The 21106-nt window shown below is 42.3% G+C and overlaps 2 protein-coding genes across 2 annotated transcripts in view; one reads left to right on the forward strand and one right to left on the reverse strand.

The window, feature by feature from the left end:
• ANXA13 (annexin A13) overlaps window positions 1–1231 on the forward strand; it is a 56388-nt gene extending 55157 nt beyond the window's left edge. Inside the window, exon 11 of the mRNA XM_029222562.1 lies at window positions 618–1231. Within this exon, the coding sequence (XP_029078395.1) occupies window positions 618–737 (120 nt within the window). The 3' untranslated portion in view covers window positions 738–1231. The remainder of the gene's footprint in view (window positions 1–617) is intronic.
• Window positions 1–21106, reverse strand: part of WDYHV1 (WDYHV motif containing 1) — a 227869-nt gene that overhangs the window by 6668 nt on the left and 200095 nt on the right. The window contains exon 6 of the mRNA XM_029222563.1: window positions 11498–11618. Coding sequence (XP_029078396.1) covers window positions 11498–11618 — 121 coding nt within the window. The remainder of the gene's footprint in view (window positions 1–11497; window positions 11619–21106) is intronic.

Here is a 21106-nt window from a genome sequence, read left to right on the forward strand (position 1 = left end):
TAGCAATACACAGATTCTAGACTGCACGTAGCAATACACAGATTCTAGACTGCACAGGGGTGTCTGTGTTCCTAATTCCTGTATTGCTCAAGGGTCAACCGTAGATTCAAAATAAGTCCTAAAAATTGATAATGAATTGAATTTTGTTGTTTGGCACTAATATCCTTGCTGATCAGGGTACAAGAGAAAAAAAAAAAGGCATCATTTCAAACTGTGTTGACAATTTTCTTAACCTTATACTGACAGTCAGCAAACTGGCCTGCAAGCCAAATCAGGCCCACCACCTGTTTTTGTACAGTCCTGTTACCTGAAAATGATTATTTTAAAGTAACTGTAAATAACTCAAAGGAAAAATAATATTTTTGTAACACATAAAATCATATGAAATTCAAGTTTTAGTGTCCATAAACAAAGCTTTACTGGAACAGACACACAGACACTGAACTCAGCTTTCCTATTCTCAGCCACGAAATAGGAAGAATAATAACTCCGACTCTTAAGGGCTGCTTTGAGGCATTAATGAGCAAGTGAGAATGACGTGCTCAGAACAGTGGCTGTCTGTGTTTATGGTGAAAACGCTATAAATGTCCCAGTTGCTGTTGTTATCTCTCCTACAGGTGGACCTTCAGGGGATAAAAGCCAAGTTCCAAGAGAAGTATCAGAAGTCTCTCTCTGACATGGTTCGCTCAGACACCTCTGGGGACTTCCAGAAACTGCTGGTGGCCCTCCTGCACTGAACCGAGTCAGCACAGCCGGAGCACAGGAAGGAACCACCTTTATCAAGAGCCCCCCCAAACCAGATTTGCAAATGCCACTCCAGCACGAAACACTCTCGAGGGTCCTGGTTTATTTCCTTGGCAGCCTGAGCCATACGGCCAGGGCAAACTGTTTAAGTTAAGGGCAGCAGCCTCAAGACGCTTGACTAGGTCACCCTGAATGCTGGTTTAGCTAGTATCTGGGCTGCCTCTTAATTTTCCTTGAGGGCAGTCACTGAATGCTTTCTGAGCACAGATGAAATCTGCAGTTGATGAAAAACTATGCCTTCGTAATAAAACATTTAAAAGAATACGTATCACACAGGGATATGTATGTTCTGGGTAAAGAGCAAATGGTTGAAGTACAAGAAAGACCAAAGTAAGCAATTCATTCATTTTCCTTCTGTGTGCTCAATTTCAAATCCTCCATGTTAATGGAGGATGTGGATTACGCCTACATCAGTTGCTTTTCCAAAGACTGGGTTGATTTGCTTTGGTGTTTGTCCTGTAAATGAATGACTTGTGAAATTTCAACATATTTGGAAAATGCAAACAGTTACATTTATTAATAATCACCAAGGACAGTCACCAAGGCCAGCGGCAAGGAAACAACTGACTTGCCTATACGAAACGTAACGAGAGGTAAAATTCCCTGATCTGCTACCTGGTTTAAATGGGTTTTCTTGCTTCTCTAGACATTTAAGCCATTTGAGTCTTCCCTGGGACCTTCAAATACAATTAGGCTGGGCACAGTGCCAACAGGGTCAAGGTTAATGGTCTGACTCTCAAATGGATTGATCCTGCACCAATAGCATCTCTGTTCCAAGGTGTTTGTCTCATAGCCACGTGCTGCTACACATAAAGGGGTCTCTGTCATGAGAACACGGACACTTTGGTCCAATAATTATAGTTATCGTTCACTGGATGATTATTTGTGCCTGGCACTGCTAAGTAGCTTACTTTCATACTAAATTTTCCCAACATCCCTATAAGATTAATATTACTCCCATTTATGAGCTGAAGCAACTGAGACATTAAGTAATCTGGCTAAACTCATTCACAAATGACAGAACCGAGATTTGAAATCAGGGCTGGTGGACTCCAGAATCCATCTTAGTAACTGCTTTTCTTGGGAAAATAACACAAAGTACATGGAAATGGGTCTGTATTCATTCACCTGCTTAAGTTCCTACTATTTGCCAATCACTGTGCTGGGCTCTGGGGATACAAAGATAAAGAGAACACTGGCCAGACGCTGTCAGTGCATTGATACAGGCATGCAAAGCTCTCTACCCATGAGTAAGAAGAGTGAACACAGAGCTCTGCCTGGGGGAACCGGGGAATGCTTTACAGAGATGCAGTTGTGCTGGGTTTTGAATACACAGAAACCTTCCAGAAAAACAAAGAAAGAAGCACATGGGTAGAGGCTCGGAAACATGAGAGAGCAGGACGTGTTCAGGAGGCACTGAAATCCATTCTACTGGGGAATAGACGTGGTGAAAGGAAGGAGAGGATCGGGGAGGCGGGTGATGAAGAGTATGTTTGGGTCACATCAGCCGTGGTTTTGCCTTCCAAGTGTGAGCTTGGTCTTCTGGGCAATAGTGGTCACTGGAGATGTTTAAATGAGTGAGAACACGATCAGATTTGGGTCTTGGGAAATCACTTTGGTGTGTAATCAACACAGAGCACACCAGCCCAAGTACGCTGTGCTGTGTCTTTCACGCAGCTGTAAAAGCGTGATCAACAAATTAAGAAGTTAGGTTAACATCTGTATCCTCGACACACCGGTTTATCTACCTAACAGACACTGCTGTCATTATGAGCTTTAACACGTAAAATGGTTCATTGACAAAACACACTCATGTTCACTTGTTGTCTTTTAAAAAACAAACGAAAACAACCAGTTCTTGGGATCTGAGCTTACAGTAAGGACAGAAAAACAAACCAGTGGACTGAAAAGAGATCTATTAAAAACAGCCATCCTTTGAGAGTGTTGAAGGCCATGACTGACATGGAGAAGAGAGGAAAGGGATTTCACAGGGGAGGAAACAGGCTGAGTAAGATGGAGAAGCAAAGTCATTTGCTCAAGGTCACACACAGGAAGAATCAGGGCCAGAATTCAAACGCAAGTCCGTCTGACCCTGATGTCTGAGCTCTTAGCCAATTAGCTCACGTCCATGCGTGCTTTCTCCAGACCTTGCTGCTCCAGGCACCAGGCACCTCTCTGCCTGTTGCTCACCACTCACAGGCAGAAGCCAGTTTCCACGCTTGACCTGGGGGCTGCCTCACAAGAGAACTCCCCCATCTGGTCTGTCCCCAGAGTGTCCTACCCTCCCTGTCATGGTCAGGAATTTCCTCCTTTTCCCTTCCATACACCCCTGCCTGGCCCAGGCTCCCCCTCCCCTCTCCCCAGGCCTCTACTCTCAGAGGGCAGGGCTGCCTGGGGATGGGGAAGGAGGAGAGGACAAAGGTAGAAGGAAGGGGGGAAAGCAACCCTGCCTTGTCACCCTCCCGCTGCACAGCCCTGTCCCCCAGTCCACCCACCTACTTCCCCCAGGGCCACTGGGGAAATCCTAGCTCCTGCCAGCCGGGTGTTCGGGTAGGTGGGGAGGGGGTCTGAATCCCTCCTCCAGGGCTGCATGGGGAGAGCAGGTCCTGTGGGTGCACGTGGTAACTCACCATCCATTTCCCCATGAAATTCTGCCCCTCTTGGCATATAATCAATATAGCCATATAATCGATCCCTGTAAATCTAAGGAGAGTGTTTAAAAGCGAAGATTAAAAAGAAAAAGGAGACTAGAATAACGGTCCAGAAGAGGAGACAGAGGTTATATCACATATACAGAGATAGATGGTGGAGCAGAAGATGGATATCCAGGCTGCCTTCAGGAAGACGTCAGCCCAATCAGAGTTAGATGTGTCAGCCCCCAGAACACCCCACCGTCCTCACCCAGAGGGCACTGGGTCCCTGCCCCAGCAGTGCAGAGTCTGGCTCCTGCAGCAGCAAAAGACGGATGCACAGGACTCCTCCAGGCTGCAAACTAGCTATTTCTCAGACCACACTACAGCCCATAAAAATGCCTCAGATAAGCCCCCAGAAACTAGATAAGTCAAGAAATAAGGGTGCCGGGAAACCAGAAGTGGTATTCGGCTCTCCATACCAACCAGCGAGAGCTGCCACATTGTATTCAGAGAGATGTCAAGGCTGCCTGCTTGTGCCACTACAATTTCTTGCATGACCAGGGCATAGAGCGGTGACCACTATGTTAAGAGAGGGTCAAGAGAAAGAAAAGTGGGTGGGGTGGGGGCAGGGAGAGAGGGTTTCAAAAGAAACGTTTTATTTATTTTATTTCTGTAAATTTTAGGTTTACAGAAAAGTTGTAATTATACTACAGAGAGTTCCCATATATCCCACGCCCAGTTTCCCAAATGTAGCATTAATATTGTACATTTGTCACAACTTATGAAATAATATGGATACATTATAATTGAGTAAAGTCAATACTTGATTCACATTTCCTTAGTTTTTACCCAATGTCATTTCTCTGTGCCAGGGTCCCATGAGAATACCACGTTACATTTAGTTGTTATGTGTCTTTAGGCTCCTCCAGACTGTGACAGTTCCTCAAACTTTCCTTGTTTCTGTTGACCTTGACAATGTTGAGGAGAGTACTGGGCAGGTATTTTGTAGAATGTCCTTCCATTTGGGTTTGTCTGATATTTTTCTCACGGCTAGACTGGGGCTATGGGGTTTGTCTGGAAGATCACAAAGGTAAGGTGCTATTCCCATCACAGCATTATCAAGGATACAAGGGTACAAGGGTACATGCCATCAAGGTGACTTAACACTGCTGACGTTGATCTTCTGGCTCAGGTAGAGTGACTGTCAGGTTTCTCCACTGTGCTCATTAAAAGGAAGTCACTGTGCATGTCCCATACTTCAGGGGCAGAGAGTTACGTTCTACCTCCTGGAGGGAGCAGTAGCTACATTATTTGGGATTCTTCTGTTCAGGTTTGTCTGTTCTCCCCCATTTATTTATTTATTCAATAATTCATTTATATCACTATAGACTTACGAACACTTATTTTGTACTTTGGGTTATAATCCAAGACTATACTATTCATTTTGTTGCTCAAATTGTTCCAGCTTTGTCTATTGGGAGCTTTTCCTGTGTCCCTCTGGCATGCCCCCTCACTTTGCTTCTTGAGTACTTCTTTTGCTTCTGGCACTGTAAGATGCTCCAGGCTCATTTTGCATATTCCCTTCCCCAGCCCTAGAATCTGCCATTTCTCCAAGAAGCCCTGGTCCTTTTATGGGAGAATGATATTAGAAAACAAAATCTGGGCACTGGGTGTGCTAATTGCTTCTAGGCCCACTCAGTGGACAGAGCTAGGAAATATAAGTGTATATACTAACCCATGTATACACACGTATCAATATTTATACATATATGTAGGTAGATGATACAGATATAGCTGTATAGGTATAGATGTAGATGTAGACATAGACATAAATCCACCTGTATCTATATTAAGTTAGACATGAGTTCATACAATGTCTTCAGCTTTCATTCAGTACCACACAGTTCATGCTAGTAGGATATTTGACATCTTGAAAACATCACAGTGAGACAAGAGAGTGGGAGGGAAGCTCCTAGAAAAAGGAGCCATGGGGGAAGAAGCAAAGAAAACCACACAGTGCCCTGCATGTGCCACTGATTGACTGTATTTCCATTTTGAATGGCAGAGTTTGTGCCCAGATCTGGGGAGAAAGGGTAGTCCATGTCTGAATGGTCCTCCACTACCAGGTACCCAAGGAAATATCCTTAGGTTCTGAAGAGGATGCTCCACGGCTCCTTTGTGACCAAACCAGAAATACTGAAGTCTTCTGTTCCTAAGGTAACCAACTTCCAATGAGTTCAAAATGTGTTCAGCCAACACTGATACCATGCAAAGGAAAGGGAAATAAAGACCATCTTCAGCACTAGAATGAAGAGACAGTGGGTTCTTATGTCAGTCTCTTCCTGAAAATGATTTTTTTTTCCCCCTATAAGTGTAACTTTAGGATTCCTTAGAACAAGGATGTCTCAGAACAAAAGAGGCCTGAAGCATTTTTAGACTCTGGGCTAGAAGAAAAGAAGCACTAGTTTTGAATCGTTCCTCACTGTGAGTAATGTGGGCCAGGATAACATGACTCACAAACCAAAATGGACACACTAATTGGCTGAACTCTGAACCCAATCCAAGTATTAATTTTTTTTTAACTACACTGAAAACAAAATCAAAGTTGTTGTTTTTAAAATCCTACCAAACCAGTTCAAATTAGAACCAGTCTTTGGAAATGGTAGGGCCAGAAGAAAAAAAAATTAGAAAAGCAAAATCATTTCCATACAAGTATTTCATTCAAGTGTCTGGCACATACAAATATGCACTGTCTATGTATTTCTATCAGTAGGAGCTCTTTTAAATGAATCTCACTTAACCTATTAGCCAGATTAAGTAACATGCCCCATACTCTCTATAAAGTCTATTGGTGGAGGTCCTGGATGCTCTGGAGGCTGGTGGCTTGTGGGGCACTGGGTAGGAAGCCCTCCCTTCTGGTGGATCGTGCATTTTGCAAGAGTGCATTGCATTTTTTCCCTAACCTGTCTATACCTGTTGTACTCAGTATTGTAATTACATAATTTAATTCAATATTAAATAAGTCGATCAACTATAAGTACAAAAGGAAAGACTTCTTGTTTCTATGAAAGCTAAATCAAATGTTTGGAAAAACTAGATAAAGGTGTGTTGCATTTAAAATAAAAAGACTGAACGGGGGCTTCCCTGGTGGCACAGTGGTTGAGAATCTGCCTGCTAATGCAGGGGACACGGGTTCGAGCCCTGGTCTGGGAAGATTCCACATGCCACGGAGCAACTAGGCCCGTGAGCCACAACTACTGAGCCTGCGCGTCTGGAGTCTGTGCTCCGCAACAAGAGAGGTTGCGATAGTGAGATGCCCGCGCACCGTGATGAGGAGTGGCCTCCGCTTGCCACAACCAGAGAAAGCCCTCGCACAGAAACAAAGACCCAACAGAGCCCAAAATAAATAAATAAATTAATTAATTAAAAAAAAAAAAAGACTGAACGACAACACTGATGCCCATCAATGGCTCATCTGCAAAGAAAAAGTACCCAAGGAAAAGTACCCAGGACCATGTAGCAGGGTCCTATTAGTTCTATTACTCAAAATAGCTTCGACTTTCCATGTTTTACCACCTCCAAAGCTCTCACTCCAGGTCAAGCCTCCATCCTCTCTATCCTGAATCCCTATAATGGCTTCATATGTGGGTCTCCTGCTTCCCTGGTTGCTTCATCTCTGACTCCTGGAACCTCCACTCTCCCCCTTCATTCACCAGGCACCAGCCACACTGACCTTTTATCTACTCCTCAAACTTGTCATGCTACTTCCTGCCTCAGGACTTCTGTACCTGTAGTTCTCTCCACCTAGGACTCCCCTTCTCCCAGACTGCCCTGTGATCCGATCGCAGCGTATGTCTCCCCCTCCAGAGGCTTACGCCAGCCATCCTAACTAGTCCCATTCCCATCACTGCCCTCAAAACTCCCAAACTTTCCCTTAAACATTATCTTGTATTGTCTTCATAACTGTTGTCACCATCCATAGTTATCTTATTTGTTTACATATTCACTGTCTACACCCCCCATTAGAATATAAGTTCAAGGAGGGCAGGGACTTTTTCTCTATTATTCACCACTGTAACCCCAGCACCTAGAACAATGTCTGGCGCATTGTAGATGCTCAACAAAATGTGGTTGAACAAAGGAACACCTAACACAATTTTCTTCTTCCCCCTTTCCAGCCAACTTTATCCTTTGACTTCCAAGTTTCCTTCCTGTTGCAGCATCACAATCTTGTCTTGCCTGCCCCACCCTCATGTAGCTAGTCTCCCCCTCTAAGCACTCCCTTTTACACAGTTCCATCAGAGCACTTAGTGTATTATTCTTCATCCTTCTTTGTCCATATCCCCAACTAGACCAGGAGTTCTGTGAGATGAAGGACCACATCTTCCTCAGCCTTCCAGCCCCAATACACAGAGCAATTCTCTATATCTCTCACCACCCTGCCAGCCCGGACCGCTAGATTATTTCATATCTAATCTTTTCCTCCATCCTCTTCTCTATCACAGTGCTGCCTTTATAGCACTTATCATCGCCCCAAATCATCTCATCTCTAGTTATTCATTTATTTGTTCTGCTTATCTATTGCCTGCCTTCCAAACTGTATCCCTAGTGACTAGAACAGTGACTGACACATAGTAGGTGCTCAATAAAGATCCATTTACAAAGGGCTCATTCAATGTGTTTGTTAAATGAAGGACTAATTAATCGATTAGCCACCATGACCACTATAAATCTCAGGACACCCAAAGAACAGGGAGATTCGATGCTATGTTTACAGCAGTTACTCATGGTTTCCAAAACAAGACACAGGGACACGATTCATGAAAATCACATTCTGAAGCAAATGTTTGTGAGGAGAGGGGAACGGAGCAAGCAGACATTTGGCTAATGAGCAAAATGGGTCTCGAACTGCTCCAGGGCATCTACTGCCTGAATGACTGACTGGTTGCTTCTTTTGTTTGGCATTGAGACAGGAGCAGCAGGTCTCTCTGCAGCTCTATTAATTCTATGCCAATTAGTCCAGTTAGAAGCAGGTCTATAGATTAATTGCCCAGATGTTTGATTTCATCAGAGGTTACATGGCATACGCAGCCCAAGAAGATTCACATAGATCTTGGCACACAGAAGATGGAGGAAAGGGATGACACTCAGCAAAACAGGTCTCAAAGGCAAGTTCTTAGAAGACTTCAGGCAGTTTCAACAGCCCCTTTCCAAGAGGGAGACCTCAGGCCGCCTGCCTTCTCCAGGCCCCTCAACCTGAGCCAGCTGGGGAGTAGGGACGTGAGATTTGCTGGTGACGTCGGCTTGGCGTCTTCCACGTGACATGTAACGAATATCAACCATATTAAGTCACTCTAGGTCCCCAGCATTGCTGAAGATGTGATAAACAGAAGTTGGGCCATGCGGCCACCACAAGGGCAGCGAAAGTGGAGGCTGGAGCTGAGCCAGCTGATGGGGCCAGCAGAACTGAGGCCAGCTCAGGACTGCCAGCCACCAGCACCCAAAATAATGTTTCGTCAGGATGACATGTGAGACCTGGCTAGAACGGGTCTACCCCAGTGGATGGAAATGTATGGCTAATTCCAAACATGTTATCAAACATACAAATGTACCCAAGAACCTAGCTGGCTGCACTTCACCTCTGGGCACGGTGTCTGTAAGGAAGATCAAAAGAAGAGTTATTGGTTTCTACTTTATGTCTTATTATGAATAAGATAGGCCAGTTAATCATGCCTGAAGTTTGTGAGAGACGTGAGTGGTACCTAGCACAGTGCTTTCCACCCTCGGCTGCACAGTGGAATCACCAGGGAAGCTTACAGAATGCTGAGCGCGGGCCTCACCTCAAAGATTTGGATTTTATTGGACTTAAGGGTGCAACCTGGGAATTGGGAATTTTTAAATTTCCCCAGGGCTTGAATAGGAAGCCAGGATGAGAGCCACTGCCCTAACATAGCTGCAGATTGAGGGGCTCTGAAACCCAGCCCCTGCCTTCACCCATGGACACTCCCCCAAACTCCCATCCCCCTCCGGACTCATTTTAAGCAGAGAGGAAAGGGAAGGACCACTCACTGACTCCTGTCACAAAAGGGCCCTTCTGGGGACATACAGTGTACCTCTATACAGCTTATATTGAAGTCCTCATAATTTCCTATAAAACCTAATTCCTTAAACTAGAATTCTGAGCCATCTATCTACCTGCTCATGCATTCCTCCAACAAATACTCTTTGAGCATCTGCTATGGACTCAATGTTCTTGCTTGCATGAAGATTTCATTCCATTAGGGGAGCCAGAATAAACAATAAGATGTTACAAATAGAATATTTTCATTAAACAAAAAAATATAATAAAAAATAAAACAGGGTGATATGACATAGAGAGACAGGTGGGGGGACACAAGCCACTTCAGGTGGCCAGGAGAGGTACTTGTGATGGAGTAACGTAAGCCAAGTCCTGAACATTGAGAAGCCAGCCATACGACTACCTGAGGGAAAAGCAAGTGCCAAGGCCCAGCTTCAGTCTCCTTGTAGGCCCACTTCAACTCCTCTGCTGTCCCATGGGGTGTCACCAACTCCCCCACCTTTGCATTTTGGCCTTGTCCTACCAGAAATGCCATCTTCCAATCCAAATCTATGACTGCTCAAAGAATCCCCTCCCCTCTAGAAGCTTCCCGGATCCAGTCCCTTCCTCATTCTGACCGCTCATTACCTCACCTGAAATGTCTGGAAATGCCTTTGATAAATCACAATGGGTATAAAAGCATAAGACTTACTATTAAGTCTTACTATTCATACCTCCTTAGCCTCCTGCCTGATTTGCCTTGAATCATCACACCCTTGATTTTGTGGTCTTGTTGTTTCACCTGGGTACAACTGGTCTCCTTCCATGGGATCATTGGTCCTTCTGGGCATAAGTCAGGTTTTCTGCTCCTTTGGTATTCCTAGTTGCTCCTCAAACAGAGCTAGGCATTCGTTCATAGCCCCTGACCAGAGCTCTTTATAGGAGGATTTGACTAGGTTGGCAATTCAGTGCTTGTTTGAATACAAGAATTAATTAGTAAGCCTTGCCTCCAAACCACAGCCTTCATTCTCTTTTGTACTAGCATTATCTCCATTTTATAGGTGAGAAAGCCAAGGCACAGAGAGATTAAGTAACTTGCCACAGGTCACACAGTTGATAAGTGGCAGAGCTGGGATTCAAACCCAGGTCTACCTGGTACCAGATGCTGGACCACACTGCATGACCTCGTCCTGAGAAGAACGCAGGTCAGTAGTCCCAGTCTCAACTTTTCAACAAAGAAACTAAAACTCTTAAAAGAATTAACAGAGGTAGCCTGGTTCATAGATTGAGTTGGTGCCAAAGCCAGGGCAGTTATTCATGGCTGTGGATGCCAAGGCCTCTGGGCTTCTGCTTTGCCACATCCCTTCAGAAAAGTCAAAATTCTGGTTGGGATTCAGCCGAAGTATCAGATCATCACTGTGCCCTCTACTGAATTTCAGTGCTGTCAGGTTGCTGCTGACAACAGATGAAATAATGAAATGGTCCGTGGGCAGAGGGCCAGAGAATATTCATTCACTTTAAATAATATTTTCTTTCGTTTTTTCCTCTGTTCGGGCTGCTGGAATGGTGGAGTTGGGGAAGGACAGGAGGAAGAAGCTAACATTATCCAGCACCCCGAGCCAAATCCCATGACCTCATCTGCAGTTTGGGCTCAATGAACGGTTGCCAGAGTTAGCAAATGAAGACAGGATACACACTTAAATTTGCATTCCAGGCAGTGAGAACATATTTTAGCGTAAGTATGTCTTGCTCAATATCTGGGACCCTACTTAACGGTAGACATATCCTGCCTCCCAGGATTATGGTGAGGATTAAAGAACACACAGGACATAAAGTGCTCATAGGTACCTGACTACGGCGAAGGGGCGGCACTAGGTCTATTCAAAGACTGCTTTTTGTCCTTTATATAACAGCTGGCAACACACCCTGCCCTGGACCCTCATGCAAAAGAGAAAAATGGCCACCATGCATTATCGACTCACAGTTTAATAAGCAAATTCACCTAGAGAAGACACTGCTCCTTTCAGTAGGTGAGGCTGTCTTGCTCCGCTTTGCCCCCAGGGAAAACAGGGTGAAAGGGTAGAATCCAGTGGCCAAACCTGGTAAGTTCAGAAAAGTTCCTCCTGAGAAACAATAATAGAAGAGATAAAGGGTTAGCAGTTTTGCAAACAGAAATAACTTGGCTAAGCAAAGGAGAAAATGAGGTGGGCAGATGGTAAGGGGAGGGGTGTAGGTGGGGAACAGGGCCTGGGGAGAACACGTGAAGAAAATTTGTGGGAGAATGTCAAGTGGGAAAGGCCTGTTGCACCTAAATCAGAACATCTGGGAGCCTTGTATGAGGCATGGGGAGGATGGGAATGTTTCTCAAAGGTCCTCAGACAACCTCAGGCACAGCTGTGAGGCAAACGAGTTTGTCTTCAACACCCTTTGCTCCGCCCTTTGAGCAGTAACTCCAGGTCCGGCCACCCCTCTGCCCAGCGATCCCCTCACATCTCAGAAACATTGTTCTAAGAAAAGCACCACCTTCATCCCCCACTCCCTCCCAGGTTTGGCACTGTTCTGTTTACTTGTCCAAAGTGCTCCTTCTAAGACCCCAACCCTTATGTGACAAACTAACCACAGGGCTGGAACATTCCTTCCAGGGATAATTCACATTTGGTAACATCTTCTAGAATGATCTTTTTCCCTTCTCCCCTGCACTTTCCTCCTCATTGTTGTCTAATTCATTACCTGCTCTAATTGACGGAAGGAGTGCTTTTTAGGGAGAAGAGAGGGTTTCCGTGCGGCCTGGTAAAAATGAGATCTTTGTGTGTCTCTCCAAATACATTCCATGAGCAGTGAAGAGAGTAGGTGTGCAGTAGGTGTTCAATAATTTTGTGTTGGGATGATTTAATCAATTAGTGTGCGCTGGTGACTCTCCTAATTTCAGAAAAGATCATCCTCATTACTGTTCTTATGCAATCATTTCTGGAGGAAGATCCACTAACAATTGGGAATCTCAGTTGCCCATCCCCCGTCTCTATAATGTTCTACTTTGGAACAGAGAAAGTTTCCCTTCAGGCACTTGTGTTGAAGAAAGTTCTGGAGATGACAGTGGGAAAGATGTGCACATCTTCCAGGTAGAATGGCAGGTTTCTGATTGCTATTATTACCACCAATATTCTGCAATGCCTTTGGGCGACCGACAATGCACTAGGTGTTATGAAAAGTTTAATTAGCAGACTCCCTGACCTCCAGGTCATGTCTGAAACTCCATGGTTTGTTCTGGCCTGCCCATTGGAATGGAAAACACAAGAAGATACTTCCTACTTCCTTACCCAAAGCCCTGGGGAGTTGGGCAAGCTTTCCTAGCAATGGGGGTTACCAGATCAACTGTGCTGTCTTTGCTCACTTTTTTTTTCTATCTTTTGATTATTCAGGTGTAGGAGAAAGTAAAGTGCTGACAACGGAAGCCTTTATCCAAAGGGCTCCTGGAATCCCTGGTAGGTTCTGAGGACTGAACCTCAAGAACAATGTGTGAAGCTAATACAGAACAGTGTCTCTCTGGTAGCATCTATTTCCCACGAAAAATGATTTACAAGGAATGGTGAACGCTCACCACAACCTCAGAAAGATAGGACTGATTACAACCCAATATCAGAATCAACTCAATATCAGAAGCAGACACGATTGGCTTGTGAGAAACAGTGAGTGATCTATTCATGCTTTATCTCACGAAAGAGAGGAGATTCAATTCTTTGAAAGTCAATAAAGACAGAGTTCTTTATTTCTACACTCCTACTCCTTGACTCAGAGACTAGACTAACCTTAAAACTGACCAGCTATCCTCTACTACACAACTGACATCTTTTGAGGCAGCCAGAGTACAGCTTTGTGCACACACACATGCACCCCCAAAAATCTTTCTGTATCCTTTTAGAGACTACAACTTTCAAGCAACCAATAGTACAAGATGTGGAAGATGGTGGGGAGAGTCCCTGCCAGGGACCCTCTGCATCCTGAAGGTGGAATAGAGTTGGTAAAAATCAAATTTTGAAAGATGTGGGGAAGACAAGAAGAGCCTGTTGGGGCATTTTTTGGACAGTTGGGGGTTATAGGTTTTTTTGCATTGCAGATAGAAGAAAATCACACCTCAATCCAACAGGGCCAAACTTTGTGTATGTCACTAACCCTGGGAATGGAGCTAGGAAGTGGGAAGAATAATCAGCCATCCCTCCAACTACAGATGTAAGAAGGACATTCAAGTAGCACCCAAGGGGATAGTTAACTGTTCCAAAGGCAAGCTATAGAGTCTGTTATTTGCCCATACCTGGGTCTGGATTAATCTTCTCATTCAAAGATGAATACATAAAGAAAAGAGACAGACTGAAAGTATACTGCAGGACATGAAAAGAGAACACCATTCTGAAGACTCAAGAGTATGTCCAGAAGAAACTTTTTCAAAAACTTCAGCGTCAACAGAAAGAAAAATGACATTCCTTCTGTAAAATTGGCAGAAATCCATTATGATCATACTGAGACAGAAAGAGAGTTAGAAGAGCTATGGGATTATTTTGGAGGGATAAAGATGCAATAACATATTTCAATACTGCATTAGAAGCAGCAAAGAGGAAAATTAACCATATGGAAAAGTACACCAGTGGTATAAAGGGTAAATTTGGGTGAGTATTATAGAATGCAGGGACAAGCAAGTAAATATTTTAAAAGAGATAATAATTTAAATAAGGAGGCCAAGTTAAAAGAATATATCTGTGTTGTTCATGTAGGAACAAAACTGCAACAGAAGTAATAAAGATATAATTGAAGAAAAATTTCCTGGGCTGAATAAAGTCTGGAATATACAAATCAACAGCCATGTTTTATAGGCAAAATTTATAAAAAGAACATACGCCTGGACATATCCTGGCAATGCTTTTAATTAAAAGAATAGAGAAAAAATTTTAACAAACAAAAAAGGATATAAATCAGTCAATTGTCAAACTTCTACTCTGCAGCACTGAACGTTTTCCAGGATAAAATGGGTGGTTTTCAGAAATTTTTGATGAAAATAATTTTTTATTTATTTATTTTTAGTTAATATATAATTGACATATAACTTTATATTAGTTTCAGGTGTACAACATAATGATCTAATATTTGTATGTATTGTGAAATGATCACCACAATAAGTCTAGTTAACATCCGTCACCACACACAGTCACAATTTTATTTTCTTGTGATGAGAACTTTTAAGATCTATTCTTTTAGCAACTTTCAAATATGTAGTACAGTATTACTAACTATAGTCATCATGCTGTACATTACATCCCCATGACATTTATTTTATAACTGGAACTTTGTTATGAAGAAAAAAATTCTTGACCTAAACTATTACACCTAGCCAGAATGTTGTCCGTAGATGGTAGGAAACAAAAAGAGAATCTTAGATAAGGAAGGATTCATAAAAATGCACCTCCCCCATATTCTACCTAAAAAAATTCAAATCAATGAACCCCAGTTAATAGAAGGATGAGTTAGAATTAAGCATTTGAGAATGGGGAAGTTGTGCCATAAAAGAACTGGCAGTGAAAATGTAAATCAGCTAAGTATGGAGCTAAGTCTAAATAATTTTTGTAAATATGATTTAAAAGCAAATAATAAAGCCATTCTTAAAAGACAAGCTATACTATATGAAATAATTTGATGACAATAATCTGGGCCTTAAATTCCAGGTTACCTTTACAAAAACCAGGGAGATATAAGTAAAATGTTTCCAATTCTTTTTCTTATCTAGCAGGGAGTCAAAAATATTCTTTTATTTTTGATCATTAGAAAAACACAGATTAAAAAATGTTTTGGAAAACTTAAAAGAAAGCCACCAGTAAAAATATAAACAGTCTGGGCTTTGCTGAACCAAGATGGAGGAGTAGAAGGACGTGCTCTCACTCTCTCTTGGGAGAACACCAGAATCACAACTAGCTGCTGGACAATCATCGACAGGAAGACACTGGAACTCACCAAACAAGATACCCCACATCCAAAGACAAAGGAGAAGCCACAATGAGACAGTAGGAGGGGTGCAATCACAGCAAAATCAAATCCCACAACTGCTGGGTGGGTGACTCACAGACTGGAGAACACTTATACCACAGAAGTCCACCCACTGGAATGAAGGTTCTGAGCCCCACGTCAGGCTTTCCAACCTGGGGGTCTGGCAACGGGAGGAGGAATTCCTAGAGAATCAGACTTTGAAGGCTAGTAGGATTTGATGGCAGGACTTTGACAGGATTGGGGGAAACAGAGACTCCACTCTTGGACAGCACACACAAAGTAGTGTGCGCATCGGGACCCAGGGAAAGGAGCAGTGAACCCAGGGGAGACTGAACCAGACCTACTTGCTAGTGTTGGAGGGTCTCCTGCGGAGGCAGAGGGTGGCTGTGGCTCACCATGGGGATGGGGACACTGGCAGCAGAAGCTATTGGAAGTACTCCTTGGAGTCAGCCTTCCCAGAGTCTGCCATTAGCCCCACCAAAGAGCCCAGGTAGGCTCCAGTGTTGGGTCGCCTCAGGCCAAACAACCAACAGGGAGGAAACCCAGCCCCACGCATCAGCAGTCAAGCAGATTAAAGTTTTACTGAGCTCTGCCCACCAGAGCAACACCCAGCTCTACCCACCACCAGTCCCTCCCATCAGGAAACCTGCACAAGCCTCTTAGATAGCCTCATCCATCAGAGGACAGACAGCAGAAGCAAGAAAAACTGCAATCCTGCAGCCTGTGTGACAAAAACCACATTCACAGAAAGACAGACAAGATGAAAAGGCAGAGGGTTATGCACCAGATGAAGGAACAAGATAAAATCCCAGAAAAACAACTAAATGAAGTGGAGATAGGCAACCTTCCAGAAAAAGAATTCAGAATGATGATAGCGAAGATGATCCAGGACCTCGGAAAAACAATGGAGGCAAAGATGGAGAAGATACGAGAAATGTTTAACAAAGACCTAGAAGAATTAAAGAACAAACAAACAGAGATGAACAATACAATAACTGAAATGAAAACTACACTAGAAGGAATCAATAGCAGAATAACTGAGGCAGAAGAACGGATAAGTGACTTGGAAGACAGAATGGTGGAATTCACTGCTGCAGAACAGAATAAAGAAAAAAGAATGAAAAGAAATGAAGACAGCCTAAGAGACCTCTGGGACAACATTAAACGCAACAACATTCGCGTTATAGGGGTCCCAGAAGGAGAAGAGAGAGAGAAAGGACCTGAGAAAATATTTGAAGAGATTATAGTCGAAAACTTCCCTAACATGGGAAAGGAAATAGCCACCCAAGTCCAGGAAGTGCAGCGAGTCCCATACAGGATAAACGCAAGGAGAAACACACCGAGACTATTAGTAATCAAATTGGCAAAAATTAAAGACAAATTGAAAGCAGCAAGAGAAAAATGACAAATAACGTACAAGGGAACTCCCATAAGGTTAATAGCTGATTTCTCAGCAGAAACTTACAAGCCAGAAGGGAGTAGCATGATATACTTAAAGTGATGAAAGGGAAGAACCTACAACCAAGATTACTCTATCTGGCAAGGATCTCATTCAGATTCGATGGAGAAACCAAAAGCTTTACAGACAAGCAAAAGCTAAGAGACTTCAGCACCACCAAACCAGCTCTACAACAAATGCTAAAGGAACTCTAAGTGGGAAACACAAGAGAGGAAAAGGAACTACAAAAACAAACCCAAAACAATTAAGAAAATGGTCACAGGAACATACATATCGATAATTACCTTAAACGTGAATGGATTAAATGCTCCAACCAAAAGACATAGGCTCGCTGAATGGATACAAAAACAAGACCCATATATATGCTGTCTACAAGAGACCCACTTCAGACCTAGGGACACATACAGACTGAAAGTGAGGGGATGGAAAAAGATATTCCATGCAAATGGAAATCAAAAGAAAGCTGGAGGGCTTCCCTGGTGGCGCAGTGGTTGAAAGTCCGCCTGCCGATGCAGGGGACATGGGTTTGTGCCCCGGTCCGGGAAGATCCCACAGGCCATGGAGCAGCTGGGCCCATAAGCCATGGCCGCTAAGCCTGCACGTCCAGAGCCTGTGCTCCGCAACGGAAGAGGCCACAACAGTGAGAGGCCCGCGTACCGCAAAAAAAAAAAAAAGAAAGAAAGCTGGAGTAGCAATACTCAAATCAGATAAAATAGACTTTAAAATAAAGAATGTTACAAGAGAAAAGGAAGGACACTACATAATGATCAAGGGATCAATCCAAGAAGAAGATAAAACAATTATAAATATATATGCACCCAACATAGGAGCACCTCAAGACATAAGGCAACTGTTAACAGCTGTAAAACAGGAAACTGACAGTAACACAATAAGAGCGGGGGACTTTAACACCTCACTTACACCAATGGACAGATCATCCAAAATGAAAATAAATAAGGAAACAGAAGCTTTAAATGACACAATAGACCAGATAGATTTAATTGATATTTATAGGACATTCCATCCAAAAACAGCAGATTGCACTTTCTTCTCAAGTGCGCACGGAACATTCTCCAGCACAGATCACACCTTGGGTCACAAACCAAGCCTCAGTAAATTTAAGAAAATTGAAATCATATCAAGCATCTTTTCTGACCACAACACTATGAGATTAGAAATGAATTATAGGGGGAAAAAAGTAAAAATCACAAACACATGGAGACTAAACACTATGTTACTAACCAAGAGATCACTGAAGAAATCAAAGAGGAAATCAAGAAATACCTAGAGACAAATGACAATGAAAACACGACAATCCAAAACCTATGGGGTGCAGCAAAAGCAGTTCTAAGAGGGAATTTTATAGCTATACAGGCCTACCTCAAGAAACAAGAAAAATCTCAAATAAATAATCTAACTTTACACCTAAAAAAACTAGAGAAAGAAGAACAAACAAAACCCAAAGCTAGCAGAAGGAAAGAAATCATAAAGATCAGAGCAGAAATAAATGACATAGAAACAAAGAAAACAACAGCAAAGATTAATAAAACTAAAAGCTGGTTCTTTGAGAAGATATACAAAATTGATAAACCATTAGCCAGACTCATAAAGAAAAAGAGGGAGAGGATTCAAATCAATAAAATTAGAAATGAAAAAGGAGAAGTTACAACAGACACCGCAGAAATACAAAGCATCCTAAGAGACTACTACAAGCAACTCTATGCCAATAAAATGGACAAGCTGGAAGAAATGGTCAAATTCTTAGAAAGGTATAACCTTCCAAGACTGAACCAGGAAGAAATAGAAAATATGAACAGACCAATCACAAGTAATGAAAGTGAAGCTGTGATTAAAAATCTTCCAACAAACCAAAGTCCTGGACCAGACGGCTTCACAGGCAAATTCTATCAAACATTTAGAGAAGAGCTAACACGCATCCTTCCCAAACTCTTCCAAAAAATTGCAGAGGAAGGAACACTTCCAAACTCATTCTATAAGGCCACCATCACCCTGACACCAAAACCAGACAAAGATACTACAAAAAAAGAAAATTACAGACCAGTATCACTGATGAATATAGATGCAAAAATCCTCAACAAAATACTAGCAAACAGAATCCAACAACACATTAAAAGGATCATACACTGTGATCAAGTGGGATTTATCCCAGGGATGCAAGGATTCTTCAATATATGCAAATCAATCAATGTGATACACCATATTAACAAATTAAGGAATAAAAACCATATGATCATCTCAATAGATGCAGAAAAAGCTTTTGACAAAATTCAACACCCATTTATGATAAAAACTCTCCAGAAAGTGGGCTTAGAGGAAATCTACCTCAACATAATAAAGGCCATATATGACAAACCCACAGCAAACATCATTCTCAATGGTGAAAAACTGAAAGCATTTCCTCTAAGATCGGGAATGAGACAAGGATGTCCACTCTCACTGCTATTATTCAACACAGTTTTGGAAGTCCTAGCCTTGGCAATCAGAGAAGAAAAAGAAATAAAAGGAATATAAATTGGAAGAGAAGAAGTAAAACAATCACTGTTTGCAGATGACATGATACTATACATAGAAAATCCTAAAGATGCCACCAGAAAACTAGAGCTGATCAATGAATCTGGTAAAGTTGCAGGATACAAAATTAATGCACAGAAATCTCTTGCATTCCTATACACTAATGATGAAATATCTGAATGAGAAATTAGGGAAACACTCCCATTTACTGTTGCAACAAAAAGAATAAAATGCCTAGGAATAAACCTACCTAGGGAGACAAAAGACCTGTATGCAGAAAACTATAAGACACTGGTGAAAGAAATTAAAGATGATACCAACAGATGTAGAGATATATACCATGTTCTTGGATTGGAAGAATCAATATTGTGAAAATGACTATACTACCCAAAGCAATCTACAGATTCAATGCATTCCCTATCAAATTACCAATGGCATTTTTTATGGAACTAGAACAAAAAAATCTTAAAATTTGTATGGAGACACAAAAGATCCCGAATAGCCAAAGCAGTCTTGAGGGAAAAAAATGGAGCTGGAGGAATCAGACTCCCTGACTTCCAACTATACTACAAAGCTACAGTAATCAAGACAATATGGTACTGGCACAAAAACAGAAACATAGATCAATGGAGCAAGATAGAAAGCCCAGAGATAAACCCATCACCTATTGTCAACTAATCTATGACAAAGGAGGCAAGGATATACAATGGAGAAAAGACAGTCTCTCCAATAAGTGGTGCTGGGAAAACTGGACAGCTACATGTAAAAGAATGAAATTAGAACACTCCCTAACACCATACACAAAAATAAACTCAAAATGGATTAGAGACCTAAATGTAAGACCAGACATGATAAAACTCTTAGAGGAAAGCACAGGAAGAACACACTTTGACATAAATCACAGCAAGATCTTTTTTGATCCACCTCGTAATGGAAATAAAAACAAAAATAAACAAATGGGACCTAATGAAACTTCAAAGCTTTTGCACAGCAAAGGAAACCATAAACAAGACCAAAAGACAACCCTCAGAATGGGAGAAAATATTTTCAAACAAATCAATGGACAAAGGATTAATCTCCAAAATATATAAACAGCTCATGCAGCTTGATATTAAAAAAACAAACAACCCAATCCAAAAATGGGCAGAAGACCTAAGTAGACATTTCTCCAAAGAAGACATACAGATGGCCAAGAAGCACATGAAAAGCTGCTCAACATCACTCATTATTAGAGAAATGCAAATCAAAACTACAGTGAGGTATCACCTCACACCAGTTAGAATGGGCTTCATCAGAAAATCTACAAACAACAAATGCTGGAGAGGGTGTGGAGAAAAGGGAACCCTCTTGCACTGTTGCTGGGAATGTAAACTGATACAGCCATTATGGAGAACAGTATGGAGGTTCCTTAAAAAATTAAAAATAGAATTACCATATGATCCAGCAATCCCATTACTGGGCACATACCCAGAGAAAACCATAATTCAAAAAGACAGATGCACCTCAGTGTTCATTGCAGCACTATTTACAATAGCCAGGACATGGAAACAACCTAAATGCCCATCAACAGATGAATGGATAAAGAAGATG

The sequence above is a fragment of the Monodon monoceros genome, unplaced genomic scaffold, assembly GCF_005190385.1.
Source record: "Monodon monoceros isolate NGI ecotype Baffin Bay Population unplaced genomic scaffold, NGI_Narwhal_1 Super_Scaffold_14, whole genome shotgun sequence".
In the NCBI taxonomy this organism is placed as follows: Eukaryota; Metazoa; Chordata; class Mammalia; order Artiodactyla; family Monodontidae; genus Monodon; species Monodon monoceros.